Source organism: Salvia splendens, chromosome 3 (genome assembly GCF_004379255.2).
Source record: "Salvia splendens isolate huo1 chromosome 3, SspV2, whole genome shotgun sequence".
NCBI classification, from domain to species: domain Eukaryota; kingdom Viridiplantae; phylum Streptophyta; class Magnoliopsida; order Lamiales; family Lamiaceae; genus Salvia; species Salvia splendens.
The window spans coordinates 30,464,357-30,488,221 of record NC_056034.1 but is presented as its reverse complement, the minus strand read 5'-3'; the positions used below and the strand labels follow the sequence as shown (position 1 = coordinate 30,488,221).

The 23,865-nt window shown below is 36.7% G+C and overlaps 2 protein-coding genes and 1 pseudogene across 4 annotated transcripts; 1 reads left to right on the top strand and 2 right to left on the bottom strand.

Moving 5' to 3' along the window:
• Positions 1-1,204: 1,204 nt before the first annotated feature.
• Positions 1,205-5,251, bottom strand: LOC121795646. Of its 2 annotated transcripts, none has more exons than XM_042194188.1 (4): positions 5,125-5,251; positions 3,289-4,984; positions 2,199-3,190; positions 1,205-1,499 (listed from the first exon to the last, which is right to left on the bottom strand). In XM_042194188.1, exons 2-4 carry the CDS (start codon positions 4,777-4,779, stop codon positions 1,382-1,384), a joined length of 2,601 nt encoding a protein of 866 aa, XP_042050122.1. In that variant the 5' UTR covers positions 4,780-4,984; positions 5,125-5,251; the 3' UTR covers positions 1,205-1,381. The 2 variants fall into 2 exon arrangements, with proteins under 2 accessions (XP_042050122.1, XP_042050123.1); XM_042194189.1 differs by lacking the exon at positions 1,205-1,499 and adding an exon at positions 1,653-1,812.
• An 8,790-nt stretch (positions 5,252-14,041) lies between these two features.
• LOC121795644 lies at positions 14,042-18,095 on the top strand. 2 transcript variants are annotated; one of them, XM_042194186.1, is made up of 4 exons: positions 14,042-14,149; positions 14,290-15,985; positions 16,084-17,075; positions 17,801-18,095. In XM_042194186.1, the coding sequence occupies exons 2-4, from the start codon at positions 14,495-14,497 to the stop codon at positions 17,916-17,918; spliced, it is 2,601 nt and encodes an 866-aa protein (XP_042050120.1). In that variant the 5' UTR covers positions 14,042-14,149; positions 14,290-14,494; the 3' UTR covers positions 17,919-18,095. The 2 variants fall into 2 exon arrangements, with proteins under 2 accessions (XP_042050120.1, XP_042050121.1); XM_042194187.1 differs by lacking the exon at positions 17,801-18,095 and adding an exon at positions 17,465-17,738.
• A 191-nt stretch (positions 18,096-18,286) lies between these two features.
• LOC121795643 lies at positions 18,287-20,490 on the bottom strand (annotated as a pseudogene).
• Between the last annotated feature and the right edge of the window lie 3,375 nt (positions 20,491-23,865).

The window sequence follows — 23,865 nt, the reverse complement described above, 5'->3', positions numbered from 1 at the left end:
ACCCAGTTGACAACTCTAACATGAAGCGTGCCTTCGGTGTACTACAAGCTTGTTAGGTGATAGTCAAAGGTTTGACATGTTTGGAATATCGATCGTGCATCTTCGGTGTCACATATGCAGGTACTATAATTATGGTGATGAACAAGGCTGTTCTAGCTTGGGGCTCATAATCGAGCCCACAACGTAAGATGCGCCTGCCGAATTTCTGGAAATTTCAAGTCGACGAGCTTTTATGCATGAAGGACATACCTATGTACACCTCCAAGCCATTCTCATTGAAAATTTTGGTCACACTCCACCAGATTTCAGCATTAAACTTCATATTGCATCGTAAGTTTTTAGAAATTTAAATTTATGTAATTTTCATATTTTAATTAATGTCATCTATTAGTTATTTTAATTTTATATATGTAATATTGAAAAATGATTAAAAAAATTATAACATATTGTGGTATAAGTAGAAGTATGAGGTTGTACGAGTTGTGGTTTGATACGAAGGAAAATGATGATATGACAAAATTAGGGTACAACTAAAGAAATGGCTTGCGGAATGCAATATAACTCAACTCAAGCTTGAATAATATGAAACGAAATTTACTAATTTTTATACTAATTTTCGGATCTCACATTGTTATATCCTATGGAGTTAATCTAAATTGAGATGGATCACTTATTTTAGATATTTTGGCAATGTAAAAAAGAGTAACACTTGATTATTAGGATCTTCTCAAGTACAACTATAACCTTTGGTATATTTCACAACTAGACAATCAAAATTCAAACAATAACACGATCCCAATCCAAATATATTTCAAAATTCTATTACTAAGTATATACTAAATTTTCTCACCAACACTTTATATTTGAATCAAGGTAATCAAGCTTATCCCTCTCTCTCTAAAAAAAAAAGAACATGCACTGATTTATTATAAGGATTACTCCCTCCGTACATAGAACTAGGTCATATTTTTTTCTCATCCGTTCCATAGAAATAGCTCTTTTACTTTATTATTTATAGGCACCACAATCCACTACACAATTTCAACTATTTTTTCTCCTTTTCTCTTACTTTACCAATTACACAGTAAAACTGGTGTCAACCCCTAAATGAACTATTTCTATGGGACGGAGGAAGAGCATAAAAAACATATAAATGGAATTAATTATGCCTGGAAACGCCGCATGCATATATCATCACAAGTAATTTTCTAAAATTAAAATCTCCCTTGTATAGAAAAGAAGGAAGATACAATTGGAATCCTGTATTATATAGATCTCCAGAAAAGAGGCTATTTGCCTCTTCACAACAGGAGGAATTCGAATCCACAAGAGGCTGTTTGTCTTTCATTGTTCCTTCTTTTTCTTTTTTTTCCTTTCCTATCTATTCATATGACCAAAGAGACTGTACATCCGGTGGTGAGTAGAGGCCTCCGATGTGAGGCCTATTCATAGGAGAGCTTCCAACATTTTCTCGTGAACCCGCCACTGTCCAGTCTTTTCTGCAAACACAAACACCACAGCAAAAATGAGACATTGCTCATTCAAATTTATACAAATGAATTTGACAAGAACCATTTTACAGCCCTAATCAGTTTCTGCTATGGCACAAGAGACTGCAATATCCAATCCAAAATGAGAATTCTTAACAAGACCAATCATAGCTGGGTTTTTTTTGTAGCCCATAGTACATCATGGACATGTCGAGTTCTCATGCACTCGACAACTACAATCGAGAGCACCAGTAGAGAAGTATCAACTCAATTCCAATCCTACTCCAACTTCCATCATGACTCTGACCTATAAAAGACATCCCTAAAAGAAAAGAGGCATAATTAGGAGGGCCAAATTCTCCAAATGAGCAGGCAAAAGAAGAATGTAGTCTTTGGCCAAATATACCTATGATCAGTAAAGAAGTACCCACTGTACAAAGTATTCCTAGAATAAGCTATTAACTTTCTGACGAGTGCCTGGTGCCGTAGTGTGGGCTAAAGAACAATTCCAAGCTAATGATCCAATTCAAATATACGAATAAACAAATATCACTCCCAAAATTAGACATGTGAAGTAAGACACACATAGCAATATCTATTCAGATAATGTGCGGCACCCATCCAGTAAATTTCTCTATAATTGATACCGTACCAGGAAACTGAAACCAAGAGAAAAGTATGCAATATAATTCAGCATATTATGCTTACCTAGTCCAACAACTAGAAGCAGACACGTCTAATTGATGGTTAGCAGGAGGTCCGCTGGTATTTCCATAAATTAGGCCATTCTGAACCATTTCCCCCATAGGCTTCATTGCCGCCTGATTATCAGAAGTTTGTCCAAATAAAGTTCTTGGCAACCACGGACCATCAGAAATTGCAAGCCCAGATGTATTAATTGTTCCACCATTTTGAGAATTCCCAAATAGAACATGCTGGGGAGGATGAGGTCCAGAAGAGGTTTGTTCATCCTTCTTGAACAGTGAAGCCATTGTTTTATGTGGTACATGACGCATATTATCTTCCTTGTTCAACAAGTTCATCTCTGGATGCAAAAGCCAGTTGACAGGCCCACCAACCAAACCAAGACCATCCTGAACTAGAGGAGAGCTATTCCACATCTGCCAGGTGCCATTGCCATTTAAGCCATTAGAGCTATCCTCTGAAACACGTGACCGCGATAATGGAGACTCTATTGGTGATGGCTTGGTAACTTTGGAAGGTGCAGATTTAGTCTTCGCCGCAGATGGTTTTTCCATTCCAGTATCGACAAAACCCAGATCCAGCTGAAAGCTATCGAGTGATTCAGAAACTGGTCCAAGCAAGGATATTGGATCTGGAACATAACAGGGGTCTTCAAAAATCTCTGTCTCCTCTAGCAGAAATTGATGTTGTTTATCTGCCCTTTTAGGTTGAATAGATTCGGAAGATAATGGAAGAACTGTACTGCTACTACTCGATTCAAAGGGAAATGATGGTAGACTAAATGGAGACTGCAGCCCAAAATCGATAGGATTGTCAACTGATTGTGTTGTGGAAGGTTTGCCAGAAAAGGGGGTGTTCTGAACTTCTGCTTTATGATTCCCGGTTGGTCTGCTTATAACATTCGTGTTGGAGGGGGCACTAACAGGAGGTGAACGTGCAAATAGTTGCTGCCACGACTTTTTAGGGGCTGTACTTGGTTGATGTTCAATGAGCACCTGTAGAAGAACCAGTTGCATAAATGATAATTTCATGTCAACTAAATGAAAAACACAGTAAACAAAAGAAAGAAAGCTTAACACGTGAACCAACTTACCGGGCGGTTAGAACCCTTATCATCTACATTTACAGTTGGTCTACCAGAAGCCTGGTCAGGTTGTGCTACTTCTTTTCTATATGCAACAGTTTGAGCATTTTCTAGCAATGGGCTTGGTTTCTGTTCTCTTGTAACAATTGGCATGTTCGTATTCTTTCCAAAAAAACCACCCCCAGTAAATGCTCTAGAAGAAGATAAAAATGTGCCCCTCATGCGATCAAAATATCTTGTTCCAGCATTCCCTCGGTTATGATTGCCTGCTGCAGCACCCTTAAATCCATGCCCCAGTTCTGTACCATGAGTTTTCATACTTTCAGGTGTACTTCTCTGCTGGTCCCGTCTGTCACTGTCACTCCTCTTGTTATTGTCACTTTCTTTGCCGACTCGCTTTTCCAACTCCTCAACATCAGAGTTGCTTTTACTTGATCCTCTGTCTTTCTCCTTCCTTCTTTCCTGGCGCTTTCTTTCAGATTCTTTTCTACTTTCTCTTTCCTTAGCTCGGGGAGACCCCTTACTGCGATCTTTTTCAGCTTCCAGTTTCTCATCTCGTAATCTCCTCTGTTCTTCAACTAGCCTTGCGACCTCTTCGCGCTGCTTTCTTTCCTCCTCTTCCAGTAGTTCCCTCTCTAATCTAGCCTGCCTCTTCTCCTCAGCTTTTCTTCGAGCTTTCTCACCTCTACTCTCCTGACCGTTCCCTCCATTTTCGCTTTGATTATCCAGCATTCCTCTGCGTTCTGAATCAGATGATGTATCATCACCGGATGAACTAATCCTAAAAATCTTTCTCCAAATCCACATGATGCTCAATAAAAAAGCAGTTAATATTTTGCAAGCAAAAAGAAAAACACGAGAATAAGATTTTTCTGCAAGACAATGATCATCATCCCCTCCAAATAAGCTACCACCAATGCCATTCCTCTTCCGATTGGACTTTCCGGCAAAAGGCCCTACAACCCAATTACCGTTCTCCAGCCAGTCCTGCCCACATATCCACCCATTGTCTGACCAATTCTTCCCATTCAATATCTTCCCACCTTTGCCAACGAGATCCTTCAATATCCCTGAATTACCCATCCCTGGAGAGACAGGCAAATCCAGAACTGGCCTCTTTGAAATATGGCCACAATAAGAGCACATGAACTTGCTCCCACCAGGATTCTGATCCCGATACGCTGTTAAGCAATTCCTACACCTCCGGGTGGCAGTCTTCCTCAACTTCTGCCTTTCAATAGCCTCAAACCTTTTCCTTTCCCTAAGCCTATCATTCCTCCTGACCCTCCACGCTGACAACTGAGGCATGAGAACCTCATACCAGAAAAGTGTTACCAACAGTACTAACAAGCAAGCAAGCCTTGGCGACGTGATTTCAAATCGGAACGCCGGGGGCAAGAGCTGCGACAGAGCCCATAGCCCAATCAGTGGTATTACTAGCCATGGCAACATGGTAGCAATCCTCCGCGACCACTTCTGAATCACGCAAAGTATACACATTATCCTCCTCAACCCACGCCTCTCTTCCTTTCCCCAGTCTTCAACGCAATTAAAGAATATCAATCAATCAATCAATCGCAACTTCAAATAATCCCCCAACTTCCCCAACCACTAACACAAAACCCTAGAAACTCAGAAATGCTTCAAATGCAACCGATTTCAGCAATTCCTCCATGCGCTAGCGACGCAATTTACGTGTAACCACCTGATTAAAAAATTAGCAGATAAACAATCATGTTTTTCAGAATTTTTATACCCTAAATGATACGAAACGAATAACAATCAAACGCAATTAAAAAATTGAGAGAAATCAACACAGCACGAGAAACGAACTACAGCACGTACCAATGTTCCGGCCATCAGCAAAAAAAAAGAGGTTGGCGGCGAACTTCTCAGGCGATGATTTGATGATTTTGGGTGAGAGAGAAAATATTTGTAATAGAGATAAGAGAGAGAAACATTTTAGGGAAGGGAAAATACTCATCGTATATATGCACGAGTCAGACCGGACATATTGAACCGGGTTATAGGCGTCAGCCCGTCGAGAGGAGTCATTCTCTGCGCCCGAGTTTTTGCTTAAGAAATCAAACATTGACTCACTTGGCTACTTAATTAGGAGTAAAATATTTCAAACTTAGGTTTTTATGAGTCTTCATTATTACCTCCAAATGTACAATCATTAATTATCACAAAATATATATTGAGATTGGGTTAGTAAATTTCTAAAAACGGTATATGATTTATAGAATAGGATGAGATTACCTTCTATTCTACAAAGAGTAAAGGCCAAAATTGGTCCTGAACATATAGTCATTTTACGATTTTGGTCCTAAACATTATCTTTTGGATTTTTTGGTCCTGCACATATGGACATTTGATCATTTTGGTCCTGCACATATGGAAATTTGATCATTTTGGTCCCCCGTCAACATTTTCGTTAAAAACTAACGGTCAACATTATCTTTTGGATTTTTTGGTCCTGCACATATGGATATTTGATCATTTTGGTCCTGCATATATGGAATTTTGATCATTTTGGTCCTCCGTCAACATTTTCGTTAAAAACTAACGGTCAACGGCCGATTTTTGACTAAAACAATGGGTTGGGTCGGGTCGTGTTTGGGTCGGGTTTGGGTTACACGTTAAGAAAAAAAATAATTATTTTTTATTAATTAAAAAATTATAAAACTTTAATTTTTAGTTATTTTTGTTGATTAAAAATATTATAACGACTAAAACATGATGTTATTATACGATTTAAACATGATATTACACAATAAAATAAAAAATTACCAAATTAAAATAATCATTTTTTAATCAAAATAATAAAATTAAAGTATATTAATATTAAATCTATATAATAAAATTAAATAATTAAAAAATTATTTTTAATAAAATCTAAGCATAATATTTTCTTCAAATTCATGAAAAAATTAATTAAAAAATACTATACTTTAATTTTATTAATTAAAAAATATTAATTAATTTTTTAAGAATATTATGCTTAGATTTTAATGAAAATATTATGCTTAGATTTTAAGAAAATATTATTTTTTTCTTAACGTGTAACCCAAACCCGACCCAAACACGACCCGACCCAACTCATTGTTTTAGTCAAAAATCGGCCGTTGACCGTTAGTTTTTAACGAAAATGTTGACGGAGGACCAAAATTATCAAAATTCCATATGTGCATGACCAAAATGATCAAATGTCCGTATGTGCAGGACCAAAAAATCCAAAAGATAATGTTGACCGTTAGTTTTTAACGGAAATATTGACGGAGGACCAAAATGATCAAATGTCCATATGTGCAGGACCAAAAAATCTAAAAGATAATGTTTAGGACCAAAATCGTAAAATGGCTATATGTTCAGGACCAATTTTGGCTTTTACTCTTCTACAAATAATATAGTACTTCATTCAATTCAGTCCATCTTAATTTTAACTGTGTTAATATTTATTTAAGATTTAATGCACTAAATTAACATTTTATATGCACATAATTGGACATTTTAGATATTTTATATTTAAAACAAATTTACATTACTTAATTAAGTTAATACATTACAAATTTACTCTTTATTATAATTTAAGAAAATTCAAATATATATAGTGTAGGCATTTCAAAAAATATTAAATTTCTTTCATTGGAATTCAATCAAATCTAAACTTTTACTCCCTCCGTCCCACGTTACTTGAGTCACTTCCTTTTTGCACTCCTTTTGAAAAAATAATAGTAATAAATAGTTAAAGTGAAGAGATAGTAAAGTAAGAGAGAGAATACGTACGAGAAGACTCTTCTCAACATTATTCTCTCTCTTATAGCATCCATAACGTTGCGGGCCGGACCGCACCTGGGTCCCGGCCCGCAGCCTGGCGCGTTGGAGGGGAAGAGACGCAGCCTAAGCCGCTTCTGGGGCGGAGGAGAGGCCTGGGGCCACGCCCGGTTGAGTCACGTCCCGGCGTTGTTGGTGTTGGGGCTGCGTCCGGTTGCTGCCCGTCCCGGCGTTGCAGGTACACGGCCGGACCCAGGCCTCAATTTCTTAATTTATTTGCATTTGGAATCTAGATCCTTGAAGAAGAAATGAAGAGGGGAAAGAGGAGAGAGAGGTGTGCACAGATGTTGGGAAAGTGGAGACTGTTTTGATTTTCTCATTTTCATTTTTTTTAGTTTATAGTGGAGTATAATTTATAATTATATGTTGGAAATTTGGAGTGGAGCTCTCATTTTGATTTTCTTATTTTGTTCAATTTTTTTGATTTTTAGTTTATAATTTATTATTTTAAAATTAAAAATGAATTTCTCATGTTATAATTGTTCAACGTTTTCAATTTTCACAAGTAAATAGGCTGGAGTTGTGAATAGTGCAATTTAATAGTTGGGATCTGGATGAGGACTGCCTGGTTATAAGAGTTGTTGCTTGAGCCTGAAATTTAGGAGAATGATGACGTGGAGGGGACTTGGGGCCTGAATTCGGGCCGGGGTTAAGGATGCTATTACTTTACACTCTCTACTTTACCTATTTATTATATCATTTTTTTCAAAACAGAGTGCAAAAAAGAATTGACTCAAGTAATGTGGGACAGTGAGATTATATAATATATGGGTGTATTAGAAAAAAGGTCTATGACTAATGTGATTTGCATAATTTTGGTATGTTTTAAAAAATATATCACCGGTATCTATAAAAAGACTTAATTTTATTTGAGGTACTTTTGCACTATTTATGGAATTTTTTAACCTTTTTAGTTTAAGAGATTTTAGGCTTTATGTTTAATATTCTCTCTAATCACTTCTTTCTCTTTTCACATCCTTAATTAAAGTGCTAATGTACCTCCAATCACGTGTTGCCACGTGACACGAAAAATGTAATATTGTAAACACAAAAATGCATTTGTGAAGTTGTACATGCATTTCCGCATATTGCTTTTTATATTGTTAAGTTTTGCATTTTAACATAAATTGTCTACAATGCAAAATAAACTATATATAAATGCAATCCGTCTATATATAAAATACAAATTAAATAGTCAATCTCTAAAATGCAAAACTCAACAATAAAAAATGCAATCTGCTTATAACTAAAATACAATCTGCCAAAATTCATCTATCATTTCTACAAATGTGTACTGCATTTTTGTGTTTACAATATTGCATTTTTCGTGCCACGTGGCAGCACGTGATTGGATGTATATAGGGTTGTGATCAATTGAGATTTTTAGCCTAATTGAGAATTGAGATGCATTATCAGCCACTCATTTTTATTAAATGAGTTGTCCAGAATTTGCCGCATGGAAAATATTTTTAGATTAATTCATTATGAAAGGGCAGAATGGTAATTTCTTGGTACATTTTATTCAATAAATATTTTTTTAATATATTTTTTAAATTTTTTAAATTTTTTTTAAAAATTTAATTGTGTCAACTACACACATATAACGTCAACTATGTGTACAATCCATGTCAACTACATATACAATTCATGTCAACTACACACATATAATGTCAACTACATATACATATAATGTCAACTATACACATATAATGTCAACTATAAGTTGTTGACATTTGATGTGCAGGCTATTGACGATAGTGCCCCCAAGTTGATATTTCGAAAATATTGTGAATGAGTGGCTGAAAATGCATCTCAATTCTCAATTAAGCTAAAAAAATCTACCTAACAAGACCCTATATATATAGAGAGAGTTGTGATCATATGATAACCCATATTTATGGTGATAACCTAATAACCCTCATTTTATAGAACATAATATCATTTTATAGAACAGAATATCATTTTATGGATTAAAAGTATTATTTTATGCATGCTGAAAAAATATCATTTTATATTGTATAAATATCATTTTTAGTAAAAATGATATTTTTGACCCATAAAATGATAGGTTATTAGGTTATCACCACAAATATGATTATCATTCTAACGCACCCCTATATATATATATAAAAAATGAATTAAAATGAAAACTTAATAAATATTTGGATATGAATGTTTTCGTAAAATTTATTAGTATTCACATAAAAATATATTTTTTCAAAAATTTAATAGCAAGAATAATTACGAATATTAAGGCATCTTAGATATTAAGTACCGAAAATGTGCAAACCACATTGTCCATGGATATACACCACTTTAGTGTTATACACAAAACAAATCACTGTCATATGATACATGGATTGGATGGATATGATTTAAATCAATCGAGCTACATTATTCGTCCGTTTTTGTATATTATCGGGGCAAAATCGGTATCACACAATAATGTGTAGCAGTTTCAAAACTGCAGTTCCGAGATTTCAGCGGATTAATTTGAGCTGCGATGTCAACTCACTATCAACTATCAACTCACTCTCTCATCTCTCTCTCAGTTCTCACTATGAAGCAATCCCTAACCGCCTCCTTGACCGAAAACAATATTTCACCGTCGATTCTCTTTGAAGATCACGCTCAATTGGTTGAAACCCACTTCCCTCTAGTTGAGAGTAGTTGACGGTCGTCAATCGTGTAGTGGCCAAACCATTCATCGATTGTCTGATACAAAACCTAGAAAAAGGTAATTTTGTGACGGCATTTAGGTTGTTCTCAATTGGGGAAACTGAATTTGATTGCTTTTTTTACATTATAATGCAGTTTTTGGTTTTTTCATTAATACTCGAAAATTGGTCCTATCGATTCTCCTTTTTTAATGATTCTGCCTTGTTAAATAATGTAGCGTGTTTAATTGTTAATTCCATGTTCTTCACATAGCTTGTACTAAATTTCTTTTTTGAAATTGGTCATAAGTATTCTTCATTATGGACAAATTTGTTCTCTAAACAGAGAAATTAGTACTCCCCGTCTCACCGAAGATGACCCACTTTCCTTTTTAGTTTGTCCACTCAAGATGACTCATTATTAAAAACAGAAACATCTTTATCTCTACTTTATTCCATCTCTCTTACATTATTCTCACCACATAGTACACAAAATAAAACTGCATAAAATCCCGGGCCGCCCAAGGAAGGAGTCATCTTCCTTGGGACGGAGGGAGTACATTAAATTGTGAAAGTCGTTCATTACAGGGTTTACAAATGTCTAAGCCTTTAAAATTGTTAGTGCCAGTTGTTTTGTATTCATTATTCTGTTGCTTATTTACATTATTACGAGGATAAATTTAAATTATTCGGCGAATTACATTTTGCTCGTAATTCTATTATATTATCTTTGATCGAGTGTTACATAAGGATTGTTATGCTGGTACTATTAGGTTTGGTATACTGAAAAGCATGTTTCGAGCAAGTTCGCGTGAATAGAATCTTGTTTGTATACGAAAAACTCTACAATCCACTTTTAACCCGATTCAGTATTATTCGAACAGTATTGCACGAATAGGATCAATATATTATTACATTGTGTTTGCTTGTGCATTTATAAGATGTTTTATAAACATTTAAATGTATAAGAAGCAAACAAAGTCTATGTCTTTTGCTTAGTAGACTAGTTGTGGGCGTCGTCCACCTTAAAGTAACACAGTCGGTTCTATGCAATGTTTTGCAAAAGAAAAAGAATAATTTCACAACCTAGATAGGCCTAGACTACCTATCGTGAAAGGTTGCAATGTTAGTCCGATTATTTCTAAGCCTTTCTGAAATAAGATGACGTTGGTGTGGTATAGCCTTGAATGGATCTAACAGCAAGATGTGTCTTTATGCTATCTACTGAAAGACTAGGTCTTGATAAAATACTATTTCTTAATCTACATACGTTAGCATTGACCATAAGGTATTGATTATGTACTACTTTGACTTATCAAATGGTGCGGGTTTTTCGCAACCCAATAATCCTGATATATTGGGTAGTGGTGATTAATATCTAGCGGTGCTAGGATTGCTATTATGTTTAATCGCGCGCGAGGTGAGTCTCGTTTGATAATGTCCTCAAGAGGAGCTTGAACAAGGTTTTTATTATTCGGAAACTGGTTAGTTGGAATTTCATTATTCCATGAATAATAAATAAATGTTTCTTGCTAAGTCCACTCATGGAATAAATAAGATGTTGATTAATTAAGTCCATAGCAAACATACATTAATTAATGAACATTTATATCTTAAGCGCGAGAAATAAACAATAAACATACCGGAAACCCGGATTACTTGTAATTTCGGATTTGGATGGGCAGTGCAATATTACTTCTCTAGTTGCTGCTCGTAATATTTCAATATAAGGTTATATTAAATTGTGGGTTCAATTTAATTAGTAAAAAGCTAATTGGGTGAGGCCATATCCAAAACCTTTTATAGATCCCTGACTGGGCCCAATAAGAACTTAATATAAATAAGAGAATAAATGAGACAGAAAATACAATTATTATTCTATGAAATTTTCGTCCCTCTGTAATTAGTAGAGGAGCTCGAAAATTCTTCAGCTCTCCTCCGTGAGGAATTTCTGTCTTCTTTATTCGAGTCCTAGTATTTTGATAAGACCAGCCTACCCTGATATCGAGATACAGTTCTGGAACCAGTCAGAAGATCCGTAGTCTAGTATTGAAGACCATCACGTGGAGAAGGCGCGAGCAATCGACGATTATTTGGAGAATCAAATCGGTGACCCTAAACCGTAGAAATCATGTTTTAGGATTTATATTCTTTAAGCGTGAATTATTTGTGTTCTAGCATGTAGTTATCTGTTTAACATGTGAATTGATTAATCGCATAATTGGTCAAATAGATCCTTATCTAATTTATTTGTTTTGTACATGTCTTCCGCTGTGCAAGGGGCGCCAAACCCCAACAGGTACATTATGCTCCCTCCATCCTAACTCAAGCGATTGATTTCTTTTTGGCAGTTGTTTTGCGTAGATGATAATAAATAGTTAAAATGGAGAGAAAGTAAAGTAAGAGAGAGAATAATATAGAAGAAAGCCGTATCCACTTTAACTACTCCCTCCGTTCCATTCAAGATGTCCACATTTCCTTTTTAGTTTGTCACATACAATATGTCCCACTTTCTATATTTGGAATTAAATCACTCTCTCATCTCTCCTTCATTAAAATAGTCAATCACTTTTTCCACTCTACTTTATCACAAATAACTATTCCACCTAAAAATTCGTGCCACTCAAGAATGTGATCATTTTGAGTGGGACGGAGGGAGTATTTATTATCATTTTCCTCAAACACGTGCCGAAAAAAGTCAATCACTTGAGATGAGACGGGAGAGTATTGTTTATGCATGCTATATTATGTATTCTATATTTTACGTTATTCAAGATGCATGTGTTACATTATTTAATAATAATGCACGTATTCTGTAAGTTAATGTAAATCTACCTTATCTAATGATGTATATCTAATGATGTAGATTACTTAGTGTTCAGTATGCATTAATCCTGAGGTTCGCCGAGGGCCAAAAGTTTAACCCAATCCCTGAGGTTTTCGCAGTCCATGGGGCCAGAAGCTCCCCAAGGTTCACTGACCGGACTCCCACTGAATCTGAAGTCGCCGCCGGGCTCCTACTCGAGCCGCAACTGTCGCTGCTGCCACACGTTTATGCACGATGCATCCATCTCCGTCGACTCGCGAGCTTGCCCAGCCTGACGCCTTGCACGTTGTGGTTGCTGTCTACGCGATCTTTGCCGATGAAAATGAGAAAATCAAAATAGTCTCCACTTCCAAATGAGAAAATCAAAATAGTCTCCACTTCCCAACATCGGTGCACACCTCTCTCTCCCTCTTTTTCCTCTTCCCCCTCTTCATTTCTTCTTCAAGGATCTAGATTCCAAATGCAAATAAATTAAGAAATTGAGGCCTTGGTCCGGCCCGTGTACCTGCAACGCCGGGACGGGCAGCAACCGGGCGCGGCCCCAACACCAACAACGCCGGGACGTGACTCAACCGGGCGTGGCCCCAGGCCTCTCCTCCGCCCCCAGAAGCGGCTTAGGCTGCGTCTCTTCCCCTCCAACGCGCCAGGCTGCGGGCCGGGACCCAGGTGCGGTCCGGCCCGCAGCGTTATGGATGCTATAAGAGAGAGAATAATGTTGAGAAGAGTCTTCTCGTACGTATTCTCTCTCTTACTTTACTATCTCTTCACTTTAACTATTTATTACTATTATTTTTTCAAAAGGAGTGCAAAAAGGAAGCGACTCAAGTAACGTGGGACGGAGGGAGTATAAAAGTTTAGATTTGATTGAATTACAATGAAAGAAATTTAATATTTTTTGAAATGCCTACACTATATATATTTGAATTTTCTTAAATTATAATAAAGAGTAAATTTGTAATGTATTAACTTAATTAAGTAATGTAAATTTGTTTTAAATATAAAATATCTAAAATGTCCAATTATGTGCATATAAAATGTTAATTTAGTGCATTAAATCTTAAATAAATATTAACACAGTTAAAATTAAGATGGACTGAATTGAATGAAGTACTATATTATTTGTAGAATAGAAGGTAATCTCATCCTATTCTATAAATCATATACCGTTTTTAGAAATTTACTAACCCAATCTCAATATATATTTTGTGATAATTAATGATTGTACATTTGGAGGTAATAATGAAGACTCATAAAAACCTAAGTTTGAAATATTTTACTCCTAATTAAGTAGCCAAGTGAGTCAATGTTTGATTTCTTAAGCAAAAACTCGGGCGCAGAGAATGACTCCTCTCGACGGGCTGACGCCTATAACCCGGTTCAATATGTCCGGTCTGACTCGTGCATATATACGATGAGTATTTTCCCTTCCCTAAAATGTTTCTCTCTCTTATCTCTATTACAAATATTTTCTCTCTCACCCAAAATCATCAAATCATCGCCTGAGAAGTTCGCCGCCAACCTCTTTTTTTTGCTGATGGCCGGAACATTGGTACGTGCTGTAGTTCGTTTCTCGTGCTGTGTTGATTTCTCTCAATTTTTTAATTGCGTTTGATTGTTATTCGTTTCGTATCATTTAGGGTATAAAAATTCTGAAAAACATGATTGTTTATCTGCTAATTTTTTAATCAGGTGGTTACACGTAAATTGCGTCGCTAGCGCATGGAGGAATTGCTGAAATCGGTTGCATTTGAAGCATTTCTGAGTTTCTAGGGTTTTGTGTTAGTGGTTGGGGAAGTTGGGGGATTATTTGAAGTTGCGATTGATTGATTGATTGATATTCTTTAATTGCGTTGAAGACTGGGGAAAGGAAGAGAGGCGTGGGTTGAGGAGGATAATGTGTATACTTTGCGTGATTCAGAAGTGGTCGCGGAGGATTGCTACCATGTTGCCATGGCTAGTAATACCACTGATTGGGCTATGGGCTCTGTCGCAGCTCTTGCCCCCGGCGTTCCGATTTGAAATCACGTCGCCAAGGCTTGCTTGCTTGTTAGTACTGTTGGTAACACTTTTCTGGTATGAGGTTCTCATGCCTCAGTTGTCAGCGTGGAGGGTCAGGAGGAATGATAGGCTTAGGGAAAGGAAAAGGTTTGAGGCTATTGAAAGGCAGAAGTTGAGGAAGACTGCCACCCGGAGGTGTAGGAATTGCTTAACAGCGTATCGGGATCAGAATCCTGGTGGGAGCAAGTTCATGTGCTCTTATTGTGGCCATATTTCAAAGAGGCCAGTTCTGGATTTGCCTGTCTCTCCAGGGATGGGTAATTCAGGGATATTGAAGGATCTCGTTGGCAAAGGTGGGAAGATATTGAATGGGAAGAATTGGTCAGACAATGGGTGGATATGTGGGCAGGACTGGCTGGAGAACGGTAATTGGGTTGTAGGGCCTTTTGCCGGAAAGTCCAATCGGAAGAGGAATGGCATTGGTGGTAGCTTATTTGGAGGGGATGATGATCATTGTCTTGCAGAAAAATCTTATTCTCGTGTTTTTCTTTTTGCTTGCAAAATATTAACTGCTTTTTTATTGAGCATCATGTGGATTTGGAGAAAGATTTTTAGGATTAGTTCATCCGGTGATGATACATCATCTGATTCAGAACGCAGAGGAATGCTGGATAATCAAAGCGAAAATGGAGGGAACGGTCAGGAGAGTAGAGGTGAGAAAGCTCGAAGAAAAGCTGAGGAGAAGAGGCAGGCTAGATTAGAGAGGGAACTACTGGAAGAGGAGGAAAGAAAGCAGCGCGAAGAGGTCGCAAGGCTAGTTGAAGAACAGAGGAGATTACGAGATGAGAAACTGGAAGCTGAAAAAGATCGCAGTAAGGGGTCTCCCCGAGCTAAGGAAAGAGAAAGTAGAAAAGAATCTGAAAGAAAGCGCCAGGAAAGAAGGAAGGAGAAAGACAGAGGATCAAGTAAAAGCAACTCTGATGTTGAGGAGTTGGAAAAGCGAGTCGGCAAAGAAAGTGACAATAACAAGAGGAGTGACAGTGACAGACGGGACCAGCAGAGAAGTACACCTGAAAGTATGAAAACTCATGGTACAGAACTGGGGCATGGATTTAAGGGTGCTGCAGCAGGCAATCATAACCGAGGGAATGCTGGAACAAGATATTTTGATCGCATGAGGGGCACATTTTTATCTTCTTCTAGAGCATTTACTGGGGGTGGTTTTTTTGGAAAGAATACGAACATGCCAATTGTTACAAGAGAACAGAAACCAAGCCCATTGCTAGAAAATGCTCAAACTGTTGCATATAGAAAAGAAGTAGCACAACCTGACCAGGCTTCTGGTAGACCAACTGTAAATGTAGATGATAAGGGTTCTAACCGCCCGGTAAGTTGGTTCACGTGTTAAGCTTTCTTTCTTTTGTTTACTGTGTTTTTCATTTAGTTGACATGAAATTATCATTTATGCAACTGGTTCTTCTACAGGTGCTCATTGAACATCAACCAAGTACAGCCCCTAAAAAGTCGTGGCAGCAACTATTTGCACGTTCACCTCCTGTTAGTGCCCCCTCCAACACGAATGTTATAAGCAGACCAACCGGGAATCATAAAGCAGAAGTTCAGAACACCCCCTTTTCTGGCAAACCTTCCACAACACAATCAGTTGAGAATCCTATCGATTTTGGGCTGCAGTCTCCATTTAGTCTACCATCGTTTCCCTTTGAATCGAGTAGTAGCAGTACAGTTCTTCCATTATCTTCCGAATCTATTCAACCTAAAAGGGCAGATAAACAACATCAATTTCTGCTAGAGGAGACAGAGATTTTTGAAGACCCCTGTTATGTTCCAGATCCAATATCCTTGCTTGGACCAGTTTCTGAATCACTCGATAGCTTTCAGCTGGATCTGGGTTTTGTCGATACTGGAATGGAAAAACCATCTGCGGTGAAGACTAAATCTGCACCTTCCAAAGTTACCAAGCCATCGCCAATAGAGTCTCCATTATCGCGGTCACGTGTTTCAGAGGATAGCTCTAATGGCTTAAATGGCAATGGCACCTGGCAGATGTGGAATAGCTCTCCTCTAGTTCAGGATGGTCTTGGTTTGGTTGGTGGGCCTGTCAACTGGCTTTTGCATCCAGAGATGAACTTGTTGAACAAGGAAGATAATATGCGTCATGTACCACATAAAACAATGGCTTCACTGTTCAAGAAGGATGAACAAACCTCTTCTGGACCTCATCCTCCCCAGCATGTTCTATTTGGGAATTCTCAAAATGGTGGAACAATTAATACATCTGGGCTTGCAATTTCTGATGGTCCGTGGTTGCCAAGAACTTTATTTGGACAAACTTCTGATAATCAAGCGGCAATGAAGCCTATGGGGGAAATGGTTCAGAATGGCCTAATTTATGGAAATACCAGCGGACCTCCTGCTAACCATCAATTTGACGTGTCTGCTTCTAGTTGTTGGACTAGGTAAGCATAATATGCTGAATTATATTGCCTACTTTTCTCTTGGTTTCTGTTTCCTGGTACGGCATAATCAGTTATAGAGAAATTTACTGGATGGGTGCCACACATTATCTTAATAGATATTGCTATGTGTGCCTTACTTCACATGTCTAATTTTGGGAGTGATATTTGTTTATTCGTATATTTGAATTGGATCATTAGCTTGGAATTGTTCTTTAGCCCACACTACGGCACCAGGCACTCGTCAGAAAGTTAATAGCTTATTCTAGGAATACTTTGTACAGTGGGTACTTCTTTACTGATCATAAGTATATTTGGCCAAAGACTACATTCTTCTTTTGCCTGCTCATTTGGAGAATTTGGCCCTCCTAATTATGCCTCTTTTCTTTTAGGGATGTCTTTTATAGGTCAGAGTCATGATGGAAGTTGGAGTAGGATTGGAATTGAGTTGATACTTCTCTACTGGTGCTCTCGATTGTAGTTGTCGAGTGCATGAGAACTCGACATGTCCATGATGTACTATGGGCTACAAAAAAAACCCAGCTATGATTGGTCTTGTTAAGAATTCTCATTTTGAATATGATTTAGGATTGGATATTGCAGTCTCATGTGCCATAGCCACCTATTCTAGGAAACTGATTAGGGCTGTAAAATGGTTCTTGTCAAATTCATTTGTATAAATTTGAATGAGCAATGTCTCATTTTTGCTGTGGTGTTTGTGTTTGCAGAAAAGACTGGACAGTGGCGGGTTCACGAGAAAATGTTGGAAGCTCTCCTATGAATAGGCCTCACATCGGAGGCCTCTACTCACCACCGGATGTACAGTCTCTTTGGTCATATGAGTAGATAGGAAAGGAAAAAAAAGAAAAAGAAGGAACAATGAAAGACAAACAGCCTCTTGTGGATTCGAATTCCTCCTGTTGTGAAGAGGCAAATAGCCTCTTTTCTGGAGATCTATATAATACAGGATTCCAATTGTATCTTCCTTCTTTTCTATACAAGGGAGATTTTAATTTTAGAAAATTACTTGTGATGATATATGCATGCGGCGTTTCCAGGTATAATTAATTCCATTTATATGTTTTTTATGCTCTTCCTCCGTCCCATAGAAATAGTTCATTTAGGGGTTGACACCAGTTTTTTTATGCTCTTTTTTACATTGCCAAAATATCTAAAATAAGTGATCCATCTCAATTTAGATTAACTCCTTAGGATATAACAATGTGAGATCCGAAAATTAGCATAAAGATAAAAATGCGTAACAAATAACAATTAGATGGAATTCAAATCACAATCATCAAAAATAAAACCTAGGCTTCTGAAACTTGACATGTCTGAAACTCTGTTTCCCCTGTTTGGTGTGGTGGTGGAGGCTCCCCCCCTTGCCATGTCCAAACAATATCCTTCAGAGATGACCTCATCTCTTTATTCACCAGCTTCTGAAACTCCAACGTGTCTCCATTCGCCTTCTTCATCTCGACTAAATGAAAGTTCGGGGCAACCTCAAAGATCTCTGCATCAATAGACAACACCCCTTTTCTCCCTTCCCTCGATCCATTGAATTTAATATGTCCATCCTTCTTCATCATCTTCAGCTTCAGATGCATGGCTACTTCCTCTAGCTTCGAGGTGATGATCTTGGCGGTCTTGTTGGACGTGAACTTGATCTCTTTCTTGTGCTCACCGCCCTCGAACAAGCCAGAGAGGTCGAAGCCAGCCGAGAGGGAGATTATTTCAAAGGCATTCAGATTCACGGGTTCAGACTTCTTCATGTCTATATCAAGAATTGCTTCTTTCGTGTTGGCGTTTTTCAAGGATCTTGATTTCAAACCTTTACGAAACCAAAAATTCTCCATGATCTTGGATATGGAGATCCTTGTGTTCGGATTTGGACACAAAATCTTGGAAATCAGCCTACGCGCATCCAGTTTGGATACTTGAACTCCGCCTTGCTAATTCTCCTGTACATCTCCATCAAGTTCGAATCCTGGAATGGAAGATGACTGGATAGCAACACAAACAAGATCACACCACAAGACCAGACGTCGGCCTTTGCACAATCATATCCTCGTCTGCTGATGACCTCAGGTGCAACATAGGCAGGTGTTCCACACATTGTGTGAAGCAATCCATCTTGTTGCCTTGTTTCCGCTAGAGCACTCAATCCAAAGTCAGAGTTTTTCAAGTTCCCGTGTTCATCCAGCAGTAAGTTCTCAGGTTTCAGATCCCGGTGATAAGCACCCCTACTATGGCAGAAGTCAACAGCACTGATCAGCTGTTGAAAAAGGTTACTCGCTGCGTCCTCTTTCATCTTCCCCTTTGTCACCTTGTTGAAAAGCTCGCCTCCTCTTACATACTCCATTACGAAATAGATCTTCCCCTTGGTGGCCATAACCTCGTAAAGCTGCACAACATTCGGATGCCTAACAAGTTTCATCACAGAAATCTCTCTCTTGATCTGTTCCACCATCCCAACCTTGACAACCTTCTCTTTGTCAATCACTTTAATGGCCACACTTTCACCGTTGTTGATATCCCTCGCGTGGTAGACCTTCGCAAAGGTACCTTGCTCGAGCAACTTACCAAACTCATACCTTTGCATCAAGACACCTCCTTTACTATCCATTCGACTCAAGACCTACTTTACAAACTAAACTTCAAGAAAGCAACAACTCAACCGTCTTCGTCTTCACAAACATCATCATAACAATGCCTAACTAGCTTTGTCTTCTCACAGAAGATATAGATGGAAAGAGGACTTAACTGACCAATCTCATCGAAGACAGAGAAGGGCGGCTCGGATAGAGCTTGCACCTCATCAAAGCCGGAGATAGACTGTCTCGCCGAAAGACACATCTTTCAGCATTCCCCGGTATTTGTCTTCAACTGAGTGATCAAATATTTCAACTATAATTAACCTTAGATAGGAACAGTCCTAACCTGAAATACTCACAAAGTTTATAATCAGAATTCATAAAGAGCATGAAAACAATTTTGTACAACTATTTTTTCACCAAGCTATTTGATTCAACAAGATCAAAGCTTAAAAATAGTTCCACATATAAAAAACATACATATAATAATTCAACAAGATCAAAGCTTAAAAATACAATCTTTAATGTGAGTTTGTTCCACATATCAACAACATGCATACAATATAAAAGGGAAATCCCAAAATCATAAACCGTGAATGGATCTGATAAAAAGTACCTAAAAAAAAGAATCTTTCACAGAACCCACCAAAAATAGCAGAAAATGAATCAATCTGCAAATTCAAATACCTCTTTCAATGGGAAAACCATGGTGGAAAGAGACGTTGGGCAATTGATTCAAGAAAGAGGTGAGGGATTGATTTGGTTTTAGTGTTCGTCTCTGAAAGAGAAGAAATTAGGATGCGACAAGCTAGCTACTGTTAAATATACCAACTCCGAGTCTACAGCTAATCATTATTGGACTATTAATTAAATAAAGACGAAATTAGAGAAGAGTCATCAGTCGTTGGTTACGACCTGCTTTTTTCGTAGTATTATATTAATATTCTGAAATAGGAGTATATTCTGTTTCGTGGTAATATTATTTTTATTTTTTATGGTTAAATGAACTTAAATTTAAAGGTCGTGCCACGGAGGACTCGAACCTGACACCTTTGAACATAGTATAATCTTCTTTATACTATATTTTGTGGTAACGCCATAGAAGTTTTAATAACACCAGAGGACCTTCTACCCCGTTTTAAAAAATTACCCTTTCGATCAGCTATTTGCCCATTATAGTAAGCCAGAAAAATATTTATTGTATTTTTATTTTTCTATTTTAGACTTACTTTTTTATTTTTGTATTCAACTCCGGTATTCCCCCGTCTGCGAATAAGAGTCTCTTTCAATCCAACCTGGGTTTTAAAAAATGTTAAGAAAAATTGGTGGAAGAAAGTTAGTTGAATATGAGTTCCACTTGTATATATTAGTTTTAAATGATATGTGAGTGAAGCGAGTTAGTGGAATGTGGGGCCTCTTTACCATTTATAGTTATGAACCAGAACTCCTTTGTGTGGACGGGCCGAAATAAAAAGACGGGACTCCTATTCACGGACAGGGGGAGTACATATTTCCTCTTAACTGACTATCTATTGATTAGAGATGAAATATTTTCCTAACTAATCTTTAGATATATTTTGAATTCATATGATTGTACTCCCTCCGTCACACAAGAATATGCATTATTTCCTTTTTAATCCGTCCCATAAAAATATACACTTTCTAATTTTGGAACTCTTTTCTCTCTAATAAGGTGCGATCTATTTCTCACTAACAATACTTTAATTACTTTTTCTCTCTACCTCTCTCTTACTTCACCAATTTTGCATTAAAACTCGTGCCGAACCCAAAGTGCATATTCTTTGGGGACGGAGGGAGTAATTTTTAATAAAAATAAATCACATAATCTATAAAAACTGGTCATACTATACAGCAAAAAAAAAGAAAAAAAATTAATTTGTATAATTATAAGCCTATAAGAACATTTGAATTTATTAATATTTAATTTACATTCAACCACTTGACTACGAAGATGTTTTATTGTCAAAAAACATCTGAAAGGTGACGTGAATTAAGAATGAAGAGTTGGAACTTGATTGATCAAAGTAAAATAATCATTGTGAAATTTGATGGGGCATAATTACCATAAAAAGGTTGCTTAATGGAAAAGCAGTGACAATTATAATTAATTAGCTCCACCAAATTATTATACTGAAATTGATAAGTCAGCATTTGAATTTTCGACTAAGGCTGCCCTTCACCATATTACTATGAATTTCAATTCAAATTCTAATCTTCGACCTCTAAAAACATCTATATATTATATGTATGTTTATGGAAAGTGAAATTTACGTCCATAAAAAATAGTCTTATTTAGATAAAAGAAATTGATAAAAAATAGTCTCATTTATGGATATCACGAAGAGAAATTGATAAAGTAAGAGATATATAGAAAAAAGTGGATAAAGTAAGAAAGATAAAAAAAATAGGTAAAATATAAACAATGGTGAAGCCACGTTGGGGCCAGGGGTCCCTTGGTACTCCCATCAAATTTTCTTTTAATATATGGTATATGTAGATAAGTGTCTAAATGTGAGTTCAGTGGCTCTGTTGGCAGTGGCTCTGTTGGTCAGAAACCGAGTCTCTTGTCTGTCCCGATATCAACTTCCTAGGATGACAATTTTTCTTTTTATCTATACAATTTTTTTTCTCTTTCTTTCTATTTATGCAACTTTTTTTTCTATTTATGTAGTATATTTCTATTTATGCAACTTTTTTTTTCTATTTATGTAGTATATTTCTATTTATGCAACTTTTTTTTTTCTATTTATGTAGTATAATGTGTATATTTTATTTTTCTTTGCTTTCTAATTTTGGAACATAATTTCTATTTGTTCTCTTTTATAATTATGCTAATTTTAATTCTTTGTTATTTCGTAATTATTTTTTTAAATTATTATAATCATAATAAAAAATATAAAAATAATTATTGTTTTCTCTTTGTTTATAATTTATATTTTCGTTGATATTTTCTATGGTGACATTTAAACATCATAAAAAATTTATTTCCATCCATTATACTTACGTAAAAATTGAAAATATCAAATAATTGAGCTTCCAACGTCATGAACATCGAAAAAATCCTATAACTATTAAAAGTAATTTGAGCCCCCTATCGTAAAACTTCTGGCTTCGCCATTGAATATGAGAGAGGAGAAAGAGTGAGAAAAGTATGAGAGAAAAACTTTTCATTTTAAAAAATGAGACTATTTTTTGTCGACATTCCAAAATGTAAAATTAAACTATTTTTTCGTGGATAGAGGGAAGTAGTATTATCATATAATGAATGCTATAGTGAAGTGGCATAGATATTTACAACATAACATGTGCAACTGAAGTTTTATGTGTCCAAATTCATGGATCATGAAGTGTGTGTTGTTTTACCTGTCCGAATTCATGTACAGTGGGTCAATGCATGTTACTGCTATTGCTCTGTAGGTGGGCCGTGACGAACGCATGTGAAACATGTTTTGATACCAATTTAATTGTTAGTATAAAAATTAGTAAATTTCGTTTCATATTATTCAAGCTTGAGTTGAGTTATATTGCCATCCGCAAGCCATTTCTTTAGTTGTACCCTAATTTTGTCATATCATCATTTTCCTTCGTATCAAACCACAACTCCTACAACCTCATACTTCAACTTATACCATAATATGTTATAATTTTTTTAATCAATTTTCAATATAACATAATTAAAATTAAAATAACTAATAGATGACATTAATTAAAATATGAAAATTACATAAATTTAAATTTCTAAAAACTCACGATGCAATATGAAGTTTAATGCTGAAATCTATTGGAGTGTGACCAAAATATTCAATGAGAATGGCTTGGAGGTGTACATAGGTATGTACTTCACGCATAAAAGCTCGTCGACTTGAAATTTCCAGAAATTCTGCAGGCGCATCTTAAGTTGTGGGCTCGATTGTGAGCCCCAAGCTAGAACAACCTTGTTCATCACCATAATTATAGTACCTGCATATGTGACACCGAAGATGCACGATCGATATTCCAAACATGTCAAACCTTTGACTATCACCTAACAAGCTTGTAGTACACCGAAGGCACGCTTCATGTTAGAGTTGTCAACTGGGTTAGGCCAACCCAACCTAACCCAGCCCATTAATAACTTGAAGCATCCTAGACTAAGATTGCAAATTGTCTATCACAATCACAATTCATATACTGTTTGG